Consider the following 20947-nt stretch of genomic DNA (forward strand, 5'->3'; position numbering starts at 1 on the left):
TTAGTGTCTGCAACCTCACCAACCTTGTAAAGTTTAGGGGGCCCTATAGGTCTACCCACTGAATCATCGGTAGCCATTGTTTGGTCCTCCCTTGTCCTAGTTTGGATGGAGAGGGGTCTTGGGCGCTGATCATATGTATACTGTATAAGGTCAGTGTTTAGGACATTGTCCTGCTTGCTAGGGCAGTGTCACTGTCCAATGCCACTGCCATTCATGGGTGGTCTTTAAACCTTTAAGACTTTACACATCGCTATCCTCAATTTTATTTGTAGATGAAGAAATTCTATTTTTATTTTCATTTTGTCTGTTGAGGATGATGAATGTCAGCAATTTTGAGTTAGGATTAGTGTGTCCGATTACCCATAACCAGTAAAATTTATTGAAATTATGAGCGTTTATTAGATATTTAATCACATTAGATTTTCTTAACAAAAGGAAATTTTTAAATAGTTTTTAATATAGGTTTATGTTAATTTAATCACTTCTATAAAAGTGTGTTTTGTTTTTAGATTTAAGGAAGTGATAATGTTCTTGTTTATTTATCTATCTTCATTCAAACCGTTATCCCTTGGCTAAGGTCGGTTGCCTTGATGCGTCTTCTCCAACTATTTATATCCAAAGAATTCTCATCATTATTATCAAGTGCTCATGTTGGGAATTAAAAGCCACCGTAATTGTTTGCCAATGTTAATACAAGCTACACGCGTTTAATTTTTTTTAATGAATTTCATTCTTTTAGCTCTGCTAACAGTAACTTTGTCCTATCTTTATCCAAACCTGAAATTTGACTCGATTTCTGATATTAAAGTCTGTCATTAGGAAGTATCGTTTTGAGCTATGGATGATAGAAGAAAATGGTCTCTTTCTATCTGCTTTATGAAAACGTATAGTCTTTCCTGCATCAGCTTTGACGGAGGATAGTTGTTTGATAGAAGGCATTGGAGAGGGTGCATCAGGCAACCGACTCTTTAATGTAGGGTTAATGATGGGAAAGAAAAATAGGAAGTTAATGTTTGTTTTCAGGCTCGGTGATAAGAAAATGCAGTTTGGTTTTTGCCATGGTACACGAAAATTAAAAATACCTACGGATTAAAAGATCCCCTTTTCATTTCTATGAATATTTGCCATATTTTGGGGTGTGGCGCTAGGAACAGATGGTGTTTGGTATCTCTCCTGGTCGATCAAAAATAGAGTTTAGGTTTTCTTTATTTCTTTAAGCAGTTTTTTTTCAAATTTAGTTAGTAATATTTTAGTTTTCGTGTTTTAGCCGTGCGAATGAATGCTATTTCTTTGTTGTAGTTATGTTTAAAATGTGCTTGTCATATATGAGGGTAGTTTACATCCTGTAAGATTTCAGTCTTAGTTGCTAATATGTTGTTTGACTTCACTTCTAGACGGTATATTAGACCCTGTCAGAATAAATACGGCCTTATTTTTCATTCCTCTTTAGAGTCTTTAGTCGTACTTAGTACATGTACTGCCATTTTGTTAAATGTCACTTTTAAATTGCTGCTGTTATTTCCACTCATTAATAAGGAAAAGTTGTAGTTAGAACGTTGGATGAAATCACACATCAGTTTTGTACATATAAAATGCGTTGTTGTCTCGTAAACTTCTTGGGGGAAAGTCGTACATTCACCATGAACCCAGCTGCTTTTGAACATGTCTACTGGGATTGATTTGCATTTAAAGTAGAGAAAAAATGGAGTACTTAGGACAGTGGTTCTCAAATTTTTATATCCTGCTTACAATCAGCTGATTGACTGAAGTCCCGAGAGCCACTTTAGCGTGACCAATTTTTTTCATGAATTTAGTCAGCACATTTTACTCAAATTATAGAAATGAGGTATATTAGCCCATCTGCCTTTGAAATGACAGATTTTATGTTTAATATATATAAATATATATATATATATATATATATATATCTACATATATATATATATATTATATATATATAAATCTATATATATATATATGTATATATATATATATATATATATATATATATATATATATATATATATATATATATATATATATATATATTATGGAAGGGGGTAATGAAAACTTAGAAAACTGAAGTGAAATAAACTCGACATTTCGACCAATGCACGTATGTCCAGATGTATTTTTTTTTTTTACGAAATATAACATCTTATTAGGTTTTCCTCTATTACATTAATGGAATTTATTTAACATCAATCTGCTGTTTTTTTTTTTATTTTTTTTTATTTTGTCAGAGATTTAAACAAGGATCAAGTAAATAGTAGAGGGCTGACTGACTTTAGCTGTCAATTTCTCATAAATTCAGTTTTTATATAACTATAATCATCCCAAAGATTCCTGGCGAAATAAGCCCCACCCTTTGATGACGTCATATCCAATTACATTGTCAACCCACGTTAGCAGCGGTCGCATTACTTCCCTAACGGGCTGCCAACGCAAGAGCCCGTGTCTTACATAAGGTAGTGCAATGTAAAACGTACGAAGCAATGCTTCCCCTCATAAATTTCCGGGTTTACTAACTTAGAATCAGTTTAATGGGATGTGTTGTGACGCTGTTAACGCGTAAGACAGCACGATTGTTCATGACGTCATTAGGGGATAGGACTTATTTCAATCAGAATATCTCCGGCGATTGTATAACAATTTTTCTGTTGCAAATATTTTCTTCTAGTAAAATAAAAACTTTCCAGAGTTTCTCTTAGGATATAATTGAAATATGCCAACTCCTGCAAATAAACTTTATTTAAGAATTGTTGAAAGGATTGTTTTCTTGTACAACTATATAATGTTGCAAGTAGTCCACTGCTATCATCTTTCTTTGGTGAAGTGGAGAGAATTTCCTTTTTTCTTGGCACATGTCTGTATTTTTCTGGAGTAGGAAATATTACTGTCATTGTATTAGAAACAATTCTATTATAAATGCACAAAGAAGATTTACAAAACATTTTAGAGTAAAGGTAGTTGTGGTCTTTAGCAACTTCTTTAGAATGGACCATTTTATCATATACTTATTTTTGTTCATATCATTCATCAATAGAAGTTATTAGTTTTTAGTGCAACCTTTTTCACACTTGTATAAATATAGCATATTATCCTTATTAAATAAAACTATTATAGATCTTTATGCATTTGCTTTCTCTTTGCCTCGTAGATATTTTTTCTTATATCGTTAAGACATTATGTGGATTGCGAAAATAATCACCGATTTAGCTAGTCTCCTGTAAATGGTATTTTTCCTATATAGATTAGCAGTTATAGTTTCGAAAAGGAACTGTAAATGTCAAGACATTTATGACTGTGCCATTACTTCGGAAAGCCGTTACTTTGTAAATGTTATTTTCTGAGCAATACTGCCGAAAACGGGCTTAGAAATAATTATATTACCAAAAGACTATGGAAATAACCAATGCAACTAACATTACAATCTACGTTGCAAAGGACAAAATTTGCAGAGCATATTTTTTTGGGTTTAGAAGTTAATTTCAGAACACTTGCAACTAATTTTGCATGAATAGTTATTTTCCATTGAATGTGTAAAAGGGAAACCATCTTAACAAAAGATCGACACTTTGTAAAACGTCGATTTGAATTTAAGAATTGAAAAAAAGCCCCTGATCATACTTCCACAGTCATAATGGTGTTGACATGACTACTTTTCCTTGAAATGAAATGCCATATCTTGGGATCCTCTTTATCAGTTTCTCGTTAGTTCACCTCCAACTCCGTAGCTCTCTCTCTCTCTCTCTCTCTCTCTCTCTCTCTCTCTCTCTCTCTCTCTCTCTCAGTGATCCAATTATAGATATCCCTTTGGTTTTTCGTCAACTGTTAAAGTAATCCTTTAAGATTGATTACTATACACTTCTTTTTACGAAAGTTCCAAAACCTGGGGAGACTTCTTTTAGGGATCTTTAATTGTAATTTTAGGATTTTGATCAACCGTTTAACTAAATCAGTATTTCGATCAACCTTTAACTGTTATTCACTAGTATGTTCCAAAGCTCAGATAACCTCAGATTGGAGAGATCTTGTTATTTGTTATAAATTCAAAGTATTTTATTATCTTTACACTTTACGCCCATGTATTTTTTGGTAAAATCTTAAAAAGAAAATATTGATTTTTTTAACTTTACTTGATGGACCCTTTCTTTTTTTGCTCCTACTGGTGATGCAAGAATAAGTAATTATACCGTTTATATACTTACTCAAGTAAATACATCATTTAAATATCTTATATTGCCTGATTTTTTATTTATTTATTTTTTTTTTTCAAACGCCTGAATCAGTTATAGCTTTAGGCTATTGGAAAAGCTGTTGGCGCAAAGATTCAAGTAATTAAATGAAGGAATTAAATTTTGTCTTTAATATAATCTTGCAAGAAATTATATCAATTGATGTGAGATTGATTTCTAATTGTCATTGTAGATGGTCACCACCTCAGATATCTTTTTTTTTCCAGCCAGCCATTCTCGATGATTTGTCTGGCCTACACACACAAACTATCTATCTCATTTTAAATAGTTTTCTGCCTTTTACTTCTCTGTCTGACTCTCTATGTCTGCTATTATATTTATCCTCCGTCTCTCGTCTGCTTTCTCTCACCTGTGGAATACAATAGCTTGCCTGTAGTTTTCAGGAGCCAGGCCGACACATCCTCTACTAACTGGGGCTCGGTGCCTTTGGTGGCCGCTGCTGCTCGCACCGACATACCACAACCACAACCACCAACACTCAACCACTACCCACCACCACAACCAATCCGTCACCAATACCACCACCACCTCCACCAATTCCACCACCATTACACTTACCATTAAGACCACCATACCACCGCCAACGTGCCGCCCATTCGAGCCACCGGCATGGCCCAGCTGGAAAGTGAGTACAACGTTACTCTTCGGATGAACATCATAATTATCTTCTTAATTTTCTTTATTTTTTGGTCCTTTTTGTTACCATTAACCACAATAATAATAATAATCACCCACAAAAAGAATTGGATGTTTTATTCCTCTTTATTGACGCATCTATTAATATGTTGCTCCAGCAGTCCAGATTTTTCGGGCAGGCCTGAATCACTTCACCGGCACTTTCCCCTCCCCCCCCCACACCTAATCTGGCAAAACCCATCTTCTTCCTTTCAGTCCTTCCCCCCCCCCCTCACTTCCCTCGCCCATTTTGGCTTCTTGACTTCACTAACAATATAGGTGTTAGCATTGAAAGCATGAATTTCTCATCCCAGTTGACTTGACTGCTCGTGAAGTTTAATATTGAATAAAAGAATAAAACTTAACCTGCACCGGTTAGTGCAGCACAACTTAAACCATTCTGCGGTCTTTTTTTTTATTATACTTATTACTTTTGTTGTTGTGGTTGTTGTTTTTCTCGTTGTTAATAACTTTTGGTTTTAATAATGAATTAAATTCTTCTCTCTGTTTTGGCCGCGTTACTTCCCTCTGTTTTTATGTACCATTTCCCATTATTGTGGCTATCTTCACATATCTATGCAATATATATATATATATATATATATATATATATATATATATATATATATATATATATTTATATATATATATATACATATATATATATATAATATATATGTATATATTTATATGATATATATATATATCATATAAATATATATATATATATCATATAAATATATACATATACATACATATAAATGTATGTATATATACTGCATATAACTGTGTATGTATATACTGTATACATACATTTGTATAAAAAAACATGTTTATATGAGTGTTGACTCTTTCCCTTGAGGACTTCAGAATACCAAATCGCGACTTTATTATTGACATATTAACTCGCCATTTGTACTCATTGGTGCATACCAGTCCTCGCCTTTATATCTTCGTGCGTGGTTTTTTTTTTTTTTGTGTCTTTTGTTGTATTTGATGTGTTCTTTATTTCTCCCCTACTGATATTTGTTATTTTCGTCCCATTTCATCTTTGTTATTACCAATCCAAACAGATCTTTGAACCGGAATGCTAATTGCCTATGCAGTGGCTTGTGTTATGTTGCTTTTTATTAACGCCTTTGCAAATAAAAATGCTAATGAACATTTTTGCCTTCATTCTATATATTGTACTTTCCTTATGATATATATATATATATATATATATATATATATATATATATATATATATATATAGATAGATAGATAGATAGATATTTATACATATTAAATTACCTTAAAACTTTTTTCTTTGCATGCAGATGAAGAAAGAGGCTGATGATAGATCTAATACCAAAGGTGCACTAGAGAGCAAAAAAATGAATAATGCTTGTTTTAGAGATCTTTTTCAAGCTTATTTATATAAAAGTAGAATTTTTAGGTGTAATTTGCTTTCTCACTTAGATAACTGTAAATCTTGTTAGATTTTTTTCCCATTATATCTCGTAGGAATCTATTTTGCCTAGCTCCTTTTGTCTTCCAAGATAATCTCGCTTTTTCCACCCTCATGAGGTACGTGCTATTTGAATATTCCTCATTAACAGTAGTTGATGTTCTCTCCGACTTCAGTACTTTCTTATTTGTAGTTTTTATGTGTGGTTAAATGGCGGACATATTTTTACATTGATATCTTTTACTTTAAATGGGTTTTGAGGGTCGCTTACTCTTCGCCTGGGACATTTCTTCGTGGATACCTCTTTAGATGTGTCACAACATGAATATTCCTTTTTAAAAGCTGAGATTGCTCTTTGTTGTGACTTCTGAGACTGGGGGCAAAAAGTGATCAGCATTTTTCCCCTTCAGACTGAGACATCTCTTTGGTGCCTACTATGAGAGTAGGACAAATTTTTTGCAGACCTCTTTAAAAACGAAAACATTTCTTCCCTGTGAGCTTTGTGATATGGACTCTAGTATGCTGGGGCTGTTCCTGGGTGTCACCTCTAAGAACAGGATAAAAGGGAGAACTACTCTTTGAAATATGAGATATCTTCTTACTGTGATGTTACCTCCGAGATTAAGGAAGAAGGACAAGCACCCTTTTTTTAAAGCAAATATTTTCCTCGTGTGACCTCTGGGATCAGAACATAATAAGCAACTTTCTTTAAATAGTAAAACTTCTATTTAGTGCCCAGTCTAAATTCGGGACACATGTGTGCAATCATATTTAGGGACTTCTCATCTCCGTGACATTTAAAATCTAGACTCAATTAAGAGATTTTTTTTTTCTTTTTAAACTGAGGCTGCTCTTCAATGTCACCTCTAAGATCTGGACACAAGGATGAGCAGCCCTACTTCATTATTGAGTCTTTCTCCTCGCTGTAACCTCTGAGATCAGATCACCAAAAAGAGCAAAGCTCTTTAAGATATACCTTTCTCTTATCTGTGCCCTCTAAGTTTGGTTGTAGGGATGTGTTGCACGATTTAAATTCCGAGACTTCTTGTGGTCTTTTGAGACGAGCAGCCTCTTTGATAACTGATATTTGTTTTTTCTCTTACTCATCGAGAATCCTTAATGTAAAACCTCATAATTTGACTATGATGTCAAGATACAAGAGTGAGCAACTCTCTTTGAAAAAGCATGCTCATGCAGTGGGTAAGTGAGTACTATCTTCGTTGCAATTTATACTGTGTACTGTAAGCATTACTTGAGGGTCTTTTTTCTACATTCCTTCGACCAGGATCTTTAGTGTTCCTTCGACTAGGGTCTTTCCTAACTTCCTTTGACCAGAGTCTTTGCAACGTTCATTCGACCAGAGTCTTTGCAACGTTCCTTTGACTAGGGTATTTTAATATGACCAGGATCTTTGCAGTGTTTCTAGACTAGTCTTTGCAACGTTCCTTCGACCAGAGTTTTTGCAATGTTCTTTCGACCAGAGTCTTTGCAACGTTCTTTCGACTAGAGTCTTTGCATCGTTCCTTTGACCAGGGTATTTTCCTAAGCTCATCATCTTTGCAGTGTTTCTTCGACTAGTCTTTGCAACGTTCCTTCGACCTGAGTCTTTGCAACGTTCCTTCGACCTGAGTCTTTGCAACATTCCTTTGACCACAGTCTTTCCAATGTTCCTTTTACCAGAGTCTTTGCAACATTCCTTTGACCAGAGTCTTTCCAATGTTCCTTCTACCAGAGTCTTTGCAGCCTTCCTTAGAAGTCTTTTTAACATTTCTCCAACTAGAGTCTTTGCAACGTCTCTTTGACCAGGGTATTTTCCTTTAACCAGAATCTTTGCAACGTTCCTTCGACAAATGTCTTTGCAATGTTCTTTTGACCAGAGTCTCTGCATCGTTACGTCAGCCATAGTCTTTGCAATGTTCCTTTGACCAGGGTATTTGCCTTTGACCAGAAGCTTTGCCGTGTTTCTTCAGACGGAGTCTTTGCCACATTCTTTCGACCAGAGTCTGTGCTTCGCTCCTTCAACTAAGGTATTTTCTTTGCCTTGAATCTTTGCAGTGTTTCCTCGACCAGAGTCATTGCAATGTTCCATCGACCAGAGGCTTTGCAACGTTCCTTCGACCAAAGTCTTTGCAATGTTCCTTCAACTAGAGTTAATGTGTCAATATAAAGTTGTGATTTGGTATTCTGAAGTCCTCAAGGGGAAAAATCAACACTCATATAAATTGAAGTTCGTTTTACAAATGTATGTATATATAAATACACAGTTATTCACAGTATATATATACATATATATATATATATATATATATATATATACATATATATATATATATATATATATATATATATATATATATATATATATATATATATATGTATGCATATATTTAGTATGTATATAAATATATCATATAAACTAGAGTCTTTGCAACGTTTATTTGACCAGGGTATTTTCCATTGACCATAATCTTTGCAATGTTCCTTTGACCAGACTCTTTGCAACGTTCCTTCAACTAGAGTCTTTGCAACATTCCTTCGACCAGATTCTTTCCAATGTTCCTTCTACCAGAGTCTTTGAAACGTTCATTCGACCAGAGTCTTTGCAACGTTCCTTCGACCAGAGTCTTTCCAGTGTTCCTTCTACCAGTCTTTCCAAAGTTCCGTCAACTAGAGTCTTTGCATTGTTCCTTTGACCTGGTATTTTCCTTTGATCAGAATCTTTACAATGTTTCTTTGACCAGTCTTTGCATCATTTATGCGATCAGAGTCCTTGCAACTTCTTTTGACCAGAGTCTTTGCAATATTCCTTTGACCAGAGTCTTTGCAATATTCCTTTGACCAGAGTCTTTGCAATATTCCTTTGACCAGAGTCTGTGCAACATTCCTTCAACTAGAGTCTTTGCAACATTCCTTCAACTAGAGTCTTTGCAATGTTACTTTGACCAGGGTATATTCCTTTGACCAGAATCTTTACAGTGTTTATTCGACCAGTCTTTGCAACGTTCCTTTGACCAGGGTATTATCCTTTCAACAGAATTTTTGAAGAATTTCTTCGACCAGAGTGTTTGCAACGTTCCTTATACCAGAGTCTTTGCAGTGTTCTTTCGACAAGAGTCTTCGCAATGTTCCTTCAACCAGTGTCTTTGGAATGTTACTTTGTCCAAAGTCTTTGCAATGTTCCTTCAACCAGGGTATTTTCCTTTGACCATAATCATTGCAGTGTTTCTTTAACCAGATTCTTTACAATGTTCCTTAGAACAGAGATTTTGCAGCGTTCCTTTTACCAGAGTCTGCAACAGCTTTTTTTTACCGGGAGATTTTCCTTTGACCAAAATCTTTGCAGTGTTTCTTTAAATAGAGTTTTTGCAACGTTCCTTCAACCAAAGTCTTTGCAACGCTCCTTCGACCAGAGTCTTTGCAATGTTCCGTCGACCAGAGTCTTTGCAGTGTTTCTTCAACCAGAGTTTTTGTAACCTTACTTCCTTTGACCATAATCTTTTTAGTGTTTCTCTGACTAGAGTATTTGAAATTTTCCCTCGACCAGAGTCTTGGCAACGTTCCTTCGACCAGGGTATTTTTCTTTGACCAGAATCTTTGCAGTGTTTCTTCGACCAGAGTCTTTGCAACTTTCCAACAACCAGAGTCTTTGCAACGTTCCTTTGACCAAGGTATTTTCCTTTAACCGAAATCTTTGCAGTGTTTCTTCGACCAGAGTCTTTGCAAATTTTCTTCAACCATAGCCTTTACAGTGTTTCTGCAACTAGAGTCTTTGCAATTTTCCTTTGACCAGAATCTTTGCAGTGTTTCTTCGAACAGTTTTTCCAAAGTTCCTTCAACTAGAGTCTTTGCAACGTTCCTTTGACCAAAATTTTTGCAGTGTTTCTTTGACCAGAGTCTTTGCAATGTTCCTTCGACCAGCCTCTTTGCAGCGTTCCTTTGACTAGAGTCTGTGCAATGTTCCTTTGACTAGGATCTTTCTTGTGACTAAAATCTTTTGCAGTGTTTCTTTGACTAGAGTCTTTACAACAATCCTTCGACCGAGGTATTTTCCTTTGACTAAAATCTATGCCTATTTTTTTTTTTTACTAGTCTTTGCAATTTTATTCCGACTAGAGTCTTTGTAATGTTCCTTCGACCGAAATCTTTGCAGTGTTTCTTTAACCAGAGTCTATGCAATGTTCCTTCGACCAGGGTATTTTCCTTTGACTAGAGTCTTTGCAACGTTTCTTCGACCAAGGAATTTTTCTTTGACTGGAATCTTTGCAGTGTTTCTTCGACCAGAGTCTTTGCAATGTTCCTTTGACCAGAGCCTTTACAATGTTTCTTCAACTAGTCTTTGCAACTTTCCTTTGAAAAGGGTATTTTCCTTTGACCAGAATCTTTGCAATGTTTCTTCTACCAGTTTTTGCAAAGTTCCCTCAACTAAAGTCTTTGCAACGTTCCATATATCAGGGTATTTTCCTTTGACCAAAATCTTTGAAGTGTTTCTTCGACCAGAGTCTTTGCAGTGTTTCTTCGACCAAGTCTTTGCAGCATTCCTTTGACATAAATCTTTGCAATGTTGCTTTGACCAAGGTATTTTCTTTTCACCAGAATCTTTGTAGTATTTCTTCAACCAGAGTCTTTGCAACGTTCCTTCTACAGAATCTCTGAAGGTTCCATTGACCAGGGTATTTTCTATTGACCAGAATCTTTGTAGAGTTTTTTCGACCATGGTTTTTGCAACGTTCCTTCGACTGGAATCTTTTCAGTGTTTCTTTGCTCAGAGTCTTTGCAACTTTCCTTTGACCAGAGTATTTGCAGTGTTTCTTCAACCAGAGTGTTTGCAATGTTCCTTCGACCAGGGTATTTTCCTTTGACTAGAATCTTTGCAGTGTTTCTTCGACCAGAGTCTTTGCAACCTTCCTTCTACTAAAGTCTATGCAACGTTCGCTTGACCAGAGCATTTCCCTTTGACGAGAATCTTTGCAGTGTTTCTTTGACTAGTCTTTGCAACTTTCTTTCAATCAGATTCTTTGCAACTTTCCTTTGACCAGAGTCTTTGCAGTGTCTCTTTGACCAGAGTCTTAGCAGTCTTTCTTTGACCAGGGTCTTTGCAACTTTCTTTCGACCAGCGTCTTTGCAAATTTCCTTCGATCATATGCAAATTTCCTTCGATCATAATCTTTGCAGTGTTTCTTCAACCAGAGTCTGCAACATTCCTTCGATCAGGGTAATTTTTCTTTGACTGGAATCTTTTCAGGTTTCTTCGACCAAGTCTTTGCAACGTTCCTTTAACTAGAGTATTTTCCTTTGACTAGAATACTTGCAGTATTTCTTCAACCAGAGTCTTTGCATAGCTCCTTTGACAGTCTTTCTAACGTTCCATTGACCATGGTATTTTTATTTGTCCAGAATCTTTGTGGTTTTTCTTCGACCAGAGTTTTTGCAACTTTCCTTCGACAAGAATCTTTGCAGTATTTCTTTGACTAGAGTCTATACAACTTTACCTTGACCAGAGTCTTTACTGTGTTTCTTCAACCAAAGTCTTTGCAGCGTTCCTTCGTTCAGGGCGTTTTCTTTTGACTGGAATCTTTGCAGTATTTCTTCAAGAGACTTTGTAACGTTCCTTTGACCAAGGTATTTTCCTTTAACCAGAATCTTTACAGTATTTCTCTGACCAGGGTCTTTGCAACATTCCTTTGACCAGAGTCCTTGCAATATTCCTTCGTCCAGAGTCCTTGTAATGTTCCTTCGACCAGAGTCTTTGCAACGTTACTTTGACCAGAGTCTTTGTAACGTTCCTTCGACCTGAGTCTTTGCAACGTTACTTCGACCATATTCTTTGCAACGTTACTTAGACCAGATTCTTTGCTGCATTCCTTTGACCGTAGTATTTTCCTTTGACCAGAATCTTTGCTGTATTCCTTCGACTAGAGCTTTGCAACGTTCGTTTGACTAGAGTCTTTACAATGTTACTTCCACCAGAGTCTTTGGAAGATTACTTTGATCAGAGTCTTTGCAACGTGACTTCGACCAGAGTCTTTACAACGTTCCTTCAATCATGAGGTTTTCCTTTGACAAGCATCTTTGGAGTGTTTCTTTGACTAGCGTCTTGTAAAGTTACTTCGTCCAAAGTCTTTGCAATATTTTTTCGACCAGGGTATTTTCCTTTGACCAGAATCTTAGTAGTATTTCTTTACCCAGAGTCTTTGGAACGTTACTTTGACAGAGTCTTTGCAACATTCCATTGACCATGGCATTTTCCTTTGACCAGAATCTTTGGAGTGTTTCTTTGACCAGAGTCTTTGCAATATTCCTTCGATCAGGGTTTTATCCTTTTACCAGAATCTTTGCAGTATTTTCTCAACCAGAGTCTTTGCAACGTTCCTTTTACAGAGTCTTTGCAACATTCCATTGACATAGGTATTTTCCCTTGACCAAAATCTTTGCAATGTTTATTCGACCAAAGTCTATGCACCGGTCCTTTCAACTGGCTATTTTCCTTTGACCAGAATCTTTGCAGTGTTTCTTTGACCTGAGCCTCTGCAACGTTACTTTGTACAGGGTATTTCTTCGACCAGAGTTTTGGCAACGTTCCTTTGACCAGTGTATTTTCCTTTGACAAGGATCTTTGCAGTGTGTTTTCGACAATGGTCTTTGCAGTGTTCCTTCGACCAGAGTTTTTGAAATGTTCCTTTGACTAGGGTATTTTGCTGTAACCAAAGTCTTTGCAACATTATTTCGGATAGGGTATTTTCATATGATCAGGATCTTTGCAATGTTTCTTCGACCAGTTTTTGCAATGTTCCTTTAACCAGGATCTTTGCAGTGGGTCTTTGACAATCGTCTTTACAGTGTTCCTTGACCAGGGTTTTAGCAGTTTCCCTTCAACCAGGGTCTTTGCTGCAACCCTTTGACCAAGGTCTTTGGAATTTGCCTTCGACCTGGGTCTTTGCAGTGTTCCTTTAACCAGGGTCTTCACAGCATTCCTTTGACCAAGGTCTTTGCAGTGTTCCTTGAACCAGGAGCTTTGCAGTGATCCTTTGACCAGGGTCTTGGCTACGTTCATTAGACCATGGTCTTTGCAGTGTTCCTTCCACTAAGGTCTTTGTAATGTTTCTTTAACATAGGTCTTTGCAGTGTTCCTTCGACCAGTTCCTTTGCAGCATTCGTTCAACCAGAGTCTTTGAAGTTTCCTCCAACTATTGTCTTTGCAAGGTTCTTTTAACCATGGTCTTTGGAGCTTTCCTTTGACAAAGGTCTTTGACGCCTTCCTCCAACCAGGGTCTTTGCAGAGTTTTTTTACTTGATCTTCAGAGCCTTCCTTTGGCCAAAGTCTTTGTAGCATTCCTTCGACAAATTTTTTTAGAGCTTTCCTTTGACCAAGGTCTTTGGAGATTTCCTTTAAGCAGGGTCTTTGCAGAATTCCTTTGATCATAGTCTTTGGAGCTTTCCTTCGACCTGGGTCTTTGAAGCATTCCTTCCACCATAGTCTTTGCAGTGTTCTTTCAGCCAAGGTCTCTGGAGCTTTCCTTCAACCAGGGTCTTTGAAGCATTCCTTCGACCATAGTCTTTGCCGCCTTCCTTCAATCATGATCTTTGTAGCTGTCCTTCAACTAAGGTCTTTGGAGCTTTCCTTTAACCATTGTCTCTGCAGCGTTTCTTCGACTAAGGTCTTAGGAACTTTCCTTCGACCAATGTGTTTGAAGCTTCCCTTTGACCATTGTCTTTGCAGCATTTCTTCAACCATAGTCTTTGGAGCTTTCATTTAACCAGGGTCTTTGCAGCGTTCCTTTGACCATAGTCTTTAGAGCCTTCCTTCGACCAAGGTCTTTGTAGTTTTCCTTCATTCAGGGTCTTTGCAGCGTTCCTTCAACCATAGTCTTTAGAGCTTTCCTTCAACCAAGGTCTTTGGAGGTTTCCTTCAACCAAGGTCTTTCCTTCAACCAGGGTCTTTGCAGCATTTCTTTGGTCATAGTGGTTGGAGCACTCCTTCAAACTAGGTCTTTTCAGCTTTCTTTAAACCAGAGTCTTTGCAGCACTCCTTCGACTATAATATTTGAAGCTTTCCTTCGACCAAGGTCTTTGGAGCTTCCTCCAATCAGGGTCTTTGCAGCATTACTTCAACCATGGTTTTGGAGGTTTCATTTGACCAAGATCTTTGGAGCTTTCCTTCAATCAGGGTCTTTGCAGCATTACCTCGACCATAGTCATTGTAGCATTCCTTCAACCAAAGTCTTTGGAGTTTTCCTTCAACCAGGGTCTTTGAAGCATTTCTTCGACCATATTTTTTGCAGTTTTCCTTCGATCAAGGTATCTGGAGCTTTCCTTCAACCAGGGTCTTTGATGCATTCCTTCGACCATAGTCTTTGGAGCATTCCTTCGACCAAGGTGTTTTGAGCTTTCCTTCAACCAGGGTCTTTGCAGCATTTCTTCGACCATAGTTTTTGAAACTTTCCTTTGACCAGAGTCTTTGCATCATTCCTTTGACCATATTATCTTTGAAGTTTTTCTTTATACAAAGGTCTTTGGAGCTTTCCTTACACAAAGGTCTTTGGAGCTTTCCTTACACAAAGGTCTTTGGAGCTTTCCTTCAGCGAGGGTATTTGTAGCATTCCTTCGACCATATTCTTTGGAGCTTTCTTTCAACCAAGGTCTTTGTAGATTTCCTTTAACTAGGGTCTGCAGCATTCCTTTGACCATAGTCTTTGAAGCTCTCCTTCGACCAAGGTCTTTGGAGCTTTCTTCAACCAGGGTCTTTGAAGCATTCCTTCGACCATAGTCTTTGCAGTGATCATTCCACCAAGGTATTTGGAGCTTTCCTTCAACCAGGGTCTTTGAAGCATCTCTTCGACCATAGTCTTTGCAGCCTTCCTTTGACAAAGGTCTTTGGAGCTTTCCTCTAACTAGGGTCTTTGGAGCTTTCTTTCGACCAGGGTCTTTGAAGCATTACTTCTACCATAGACTTTGCAACTTTCCTTCGATCAAGGTCTTTGGAACTTTCCTTCAACCAGGGTCTTTGGAGCATTCCTTCTACCTTAGTCTTTGCAGCATTCCATTGATTATAAACTTTAGAGCTGTTCTTCAACCAAGGTCTTTGGAGCTTTCCTTCAACCAGGGTCTTTGGAGCTTTCCTTCAACCATAGTCTTTACAGCGTTCCTTCAGTCATAGTCTTTGGGGCTTTCCTTCAACCAGGGTCTTTGTAGCTTTCTTTCAACCAGGGTCTTTGAAGCATTCCTTCGACCATAGTCTTTGCAGCGTTCCTTCGACCAAGGTCTTCGGAGCTCTAACTCTACCAGATCTTTAGAGCTTTCCTTCAACCAGGGTCTTTGAAGCTTTCCTTCAACCATAGTCTTTGCAGCGTTCCTTCGACCATAGTCTTTGGAACTTGACTTCAACCAGGGTCTTTGGAGCTTCCCTTCAATCAGGGTCTGAAGCATTTCTTCAACCATAGTCCTTGCATCATTCCTTCGACCAACGTCTTTGGAGCTTTCCTTCAACCAGGGTCTTTGCAGCATTCCTTCGACCATAGTCTTTTGAGCTTTCCTTCAACCATAGTCTTTGCAACGTTCCTTTAACCATAGTCTTTAGAATTTTTCCTCAATGTAGGTCTTTGGAGCTTCCTTTCAACCAGGGTCTAAAGCATTTCTTCGACCATAGTCCTTGCAGCATTCCTACGACAAAGGTCTTTGGAGCTTTCTTTCAACCAGGGTCTGTGAAGCATTTCTTCGACCATAGTCGTTGCAGCGTTCCCTTGACCATAGTATTTGGAGGTTTCCTTCAACCAGGGTCTTGGAAGCTTTCCTTCAACCAAGGTCTTTGAAGCATTTCTTCGACCATAGTCTTTGCAGGGTTCCTTTTACCAAGGTCTTTGGAGCTTTCCCTCTACCAGGATCTTTGGAGCTTTCCTTCAACCAAGATCTTTGGCCCTTTCCTTCAACCATAATCATTGCAGCATTCCTTCGACCATAGTCTTTGGAACTTTTCTTCAACCAAGGTCTTTGGAGCTTCCCTTCAATCAGGGTCTAAAGCATTTCTTCGATCATAGTCTTTGTAGCATTCCTTCGACTAAGGTCTTTGAAGCTTTCCTTCAACCAGGGTTTTTTTTAGCAATCCTTCGACCATAGTCTTTAGAGCTTTCTCTCAACCAAGGTCTTTGGAGCTTTCCTTCAACTAGGGTCTTTTAAGCATTCCTTCGACCATAGTCTTTGTAGCATTCCTTTGACCAAGGTTTTTGGAGCTTTCCTTTAACCAGGGTCTTTGGAGCTTTCCTTCGACTAGGGTCTTTGAAGCATTCCTCCTACCTACCATATTCTTTGCAGGGTTCCTTTGATCAAGGTCTTTGGAGCTTTCGTTCAACCAGGGTCTTTGGAGCATTCCTTCCACCTTAGTCTTTGCAGCGTTTATTCGCCCAAGGTCTCTGGAGCTTTCCTACATCCAGGGTCTTTGAAGCATCTCTTCAACCATAGTCTTTGCAGCCTTCCTTTGCCCAAGGTCTTTGGAGCTTTCCTGTAACCAGGGTATTTGGAACTTTCCTTCGATCAGGGCCTTTGAAGCATTCCTTCTACCATATTCTTTGCAGGGTTCCTTTGATCAAGGTCTTTGGAGCTTTCCTTCAACCAGGGTCTTTGGAGCATTCCTTCCACCTTAGTCTTTGCAGCGTTCCATTTTCAATAGACTTTTGAGCTTTCCTTCAACCAGGGTCTTTGAATCATTCCTTCAACCATAATCTATACAGTGTTCAATCAACCAAGGAATCTGGAGCTTTCCTTTAACCGGGAACTTTGCAGCTGTCCTTCAACCAGGATCTTTGAAACATTTCTTCGACCATAGGCTTTGCTGCGATCCTTTGACCATAGTCTTTGGAGCTTTCCTTTGACCATAGTCTTTGGAGCTTTCCTTTGACCATAGTCTTTGGAGCTTTCCTTCAACCAGGGTCTTGGTAGCTTTCCTTCAACCAGGGTCTTTGCAGAGTTCCTTCGACCATAGTCTTTGCAGGGTTCCTTCGACCAAGGTCTTTGGAGCGTTAACTCTGCCAGGATCTTTGGAGCTTTCCTTCAACCAGGGTCTTTGGAGCTTTCCTTCAACCAAGGTCTTTAGAACTTCCCTTCAACCAGGATCTGAAGCATTTATTCGACCATATTCTTTGCAGGGTTCCTTTTACCAAGGTTTTTGGAGCTTTCCCTCTACCAGGATATTTGGAGCTTTCCTTCAACCATAGTCTTTTTAGCATTCCTTCGGTCATAGTCTTTGGAACTTTCCTTCAACCAAGGTCTTTGGAGCTTCCCTTCAACCAGGGTCTAAAGCATTTCTTCGACCATAGTCTTTGGAGCTTTCCTTCAACTAGGGTCTTTTAAGCATTCCTTCGACCATAGTCTTTGTAGCATTCCTTTGACCAAGGTTTTTGGAGCTTTCCTTTAACCAGGGTCTTTGGAGCTTTCCTTCGACTAGGGTCTTTGAAGCATTCCTCCTACCTACCATATTCTTTGCAGGGTTCCTTTGATCAAGGTCTTTGGAGCTTTCGTTCAACCAGGGTCTTTGGAGCATTCCTTCCACCTTAGTCTTTGTAGCGTTTATTCGCCCAAGGTCTCTGGAGCTTTCCTACATCCAGGGTCTTTGAAGCATCTCTTCAACCATAGTCTTTGCAGCCTTCCTTTGCCCAAGGTCTTTGGAGCTTTCCTGTAACCAGGGTATTTGGAACTTTCCTTCGATCAGGGCCTTTGAAGCATTCCTTCTACCATATTCTTTGCAGGGTTCCTTTGATCAAGGTCTTTGGAGCTTTCCTTCAACCAGGGTCTTTGGAGCATTCCTTCCACCTTAGTCTTTGCAGCGTTCCATTTTCAATAGACTTTTGAGCTTTCCTTCAACCAGGGTCTTTGAATCATTCCTTCAACCATAATCTATACAGTGTTCAATCAACCAAGGAATCTGGAGCTTTCCTTTAACCGGGAACTTTGCAGCTGTCCTTCAACCAGGATCTTTGAAACATTTCTTCGACCATAGGCTTTGCTGCGATCCTTTGACCATAGTCTTTGGAGCTTTCCTTTGACCATAGTCTTTGGAGCTTTCCTTTGACCATAGTCTTTGGAGCTTTCCTTCAACCAGGGTCTTGGTAGCTTTCCTTCAACCAGGGTCTTTGCAGAGTTCCTTCGACCATAGTCTTTGCAGGGTTCCTTCGACCAAGGTCTTTGGAGCGTTAACTCTGCCAGGATCTTTGGAGCTTTCCTTCAACCAGGGTCTTTGGAGCTTTCCTTCAACCAAGGTCTTTAGAACTTCCCTTCAACCAGGATCTGAAGCATTTATTCGACCATATTCTTTGCAGGGTTCCTTTTACCAAGGTTTTTGGAGCTTTCCCTCTACCAGGATATTTGGAGCTTTCCTTCAACCATAGTCTTTTTAGCATTCCTTCGGTCATAGTCTTTGGAACTTTCCTTCAACCAAGGTCTTTGGAGCTTCCCTTCAACCAGGGTCTAAAGCATTTCTTCGACCATAGTCTTTGCAGCATTCCTTGGACCAATGTCTTTGGAGCTTCCCTTCAACCAGGGTCTGAAGCATTTATTCGACCATATTCTTTGCAGGGTTCCTTTTACCAAGGTTTTTGGAGCTTTCCCTCTACCAGGATATTTGGAGCTTTCTTTCAACCATAGTCTTTTTAGCATTCCTTCGGTCATAGTCTTTGGAACTTTCCTTCAACCAAGGTCTTTGGAGCTTTCCTTAAACCAGAGTCCTTGAAGCATTCCTTCGACTATAGTCTTTGCATGGTTCCTTCGACCAAGGTCTTTGGAGATTCCCTTCAACCAGGGTCTTAGCAGCATTCCTTCTAATATAGTCTTTGGAGCTTTCCCTCATCCAGGGTCTTTGTAGCCATCCTTCGACCATTATCTTTGGAGCTTTCCTTCGACCAAGGTCTTCGGAGGTTTCCTTCAACCAGGGTTTCTGGAATGTTCCTTCAACCAGTGTCTTTGTAGTGGCCCGTAAACATTCTATTAACTTTACTTCATAGGGTTTTCCCGCTTCCCCTTACTTCATTTGGGTGTTGACTGGTCTCTCAGACCCCAGCGCTGATCTATATAGGGTCTATGGCTCAATTCCATTGATCCAATCCAATCAAATCGTTTTCCTTGGTCTGACTTCCCGAATATTTGATTATTTTTATTGTTCTGCGTGGTAAAGTGTGCGTGTTTTATTTGTTATTATTTTCTTGTCGGTTGGTTATTGTAATTGAATCAATCTACCAATTAAGTGATCGGTGCGGGAAAGCTGTGGCAGTAGGTACCGCATGGCAGTTGTTTTTCTTCTTCTTGGTACAGTTTTATTTTATATGTTCATCAATCTGAGAGGAGTGTTCTCATTTCATCATTGCCATAAATCATACTCGCTGTCCACCATATGACAGCCTTTTTTTCGCATGAGTACCTTACATCAACATTTGTTCGCATTAATGCCTTTGAGAAAGTGGAAAATAAAGATTTCTCTTTCCCATACCCAATATGTCGCGGTAGTGAATGGCATGTAACTTGAAAGAATAGTAAATGTTATTTCATAGTCCGATCAGCGAATTTAACCCCTTTAGAATTTTATTTATTTGAGAAGTCGAAGAAAATAGTAATATAAGTTGCTAAAAAGCTTTCATGTTCCATATAATGTTTTATCAAGACATCAGTTCAACATAAACTTGCCAGGATAATATGAGCATGCTCTTTAATTGTATATTGGCGACTGCCAAATATTTAGATTGAATAAGAACTTCTCTCTGTCTTGGGGAAAGTTTGGAAGTTGAACCTAATAGTAATAATGCTAAGTTTTCTGAATATCTTTAAAAAGCATTAAGTATTGTGGAGCATATAGACCGCAGATATATATATATATATATATATATATATATATATATATATATATATATATATATATATATATATATTTTTTTTTTTTTTTAAACAAGCTTAATTAACTGATTTTGGGAACATTTAATATATAGCGGCCTTTTGGTTCCAGGATGTAACTCTTTTCCGAAAAAAATAATAATGGAGACCATTTATAATAAGGCAGTTGTATGCACTATTGTATATGCTCTTGGTGTATTGCAACATGAAACAGGTTAGGCTGTTCAGTCTTTCTTTCAACTGTGTTCAGCTTATTTTACTTAGGTAACATTAATTAAACAGTAAGCGTTTGAAAAGTTGCTTCTCGGAACTTCGGTGCAGAAGGCCACTGGTGTTCAAGTAATGAGATGTAAATTATATAAGTGCTAGGGGAGAAACCTTTTTCCCCCGACTAAGTTGTACATGTTATGTGAAATAGCTTAAATACCATTTGATCCTCGTATTTCACACAAATTTCCTGCCGGGAAACAATTTTCAGTTATATGCCTTTGCAAGTACCTTAATGGTACCCTTTTCAACCTTTTTCGTCCATCGTAATATTCTTAAGGACGGCGACATATGTTTCTTTAGTAATATTTTCAGAAACAATTTTTACTAGAGCTCTTAATCGAAAACTAATCAATAAATCTTTATCAATAATAGTAGGTGAATTTGATGTAAATATTTCGGTTCTTGTCTTAGATAACTTAACGCTTTT

The 20947-nt window shown here is 38.0% G+C and overlaps 1 protein-coding gene across 8 annotated transcripts in view; it reads left to right on the forward strand.

Annotated features, from left to right (window-relative positions):
- Positions 1 to 20947, forward strand: part of LOC137652292 (cAMP-regulated phosphoprotein 21-like) — a 383279-nt gene that overhangs the window by 51447 nt on the left and 310885 nt on the right. For 7 of the 8 annotated variants that reach the window (XM_068385596.1, XM_068385602.1, XM_068385599.1 and 4 more), the window contains exon 2: positions 4636 to 4884. The exons of the other annotated variant lie outside the window; for it this stretch is intronic. In XM_068385596.1, the coding sequence (XP_068241697.1) occupies positions 4869 to 4884 (16 nt within the window). In that variant the 5' untranslated portion in view covers positions 4636 to 4868. The remainder of the gene's footprint in view (positions 1 to 4635; positions 4885 to 20947) is intronic. 8 annotated transcript variants of the gene reach the window in all.

Source organism: Palaemon carinicauda, chromosome 13 (assembly GCF_036898095.1).
Source record: "Palaemon carinicauda isolate YSFRI2023 chromosome 13, ASM3689809v2, whole genome shotgun sequence".
In the NCBI taxonomy this organism is placed as follows: Eukaryota; Metazoa; Arthropoda; class Malacostraca; order Decapoda; family Palaemonidae; genus Palaemon; species Palaemon carinicauda.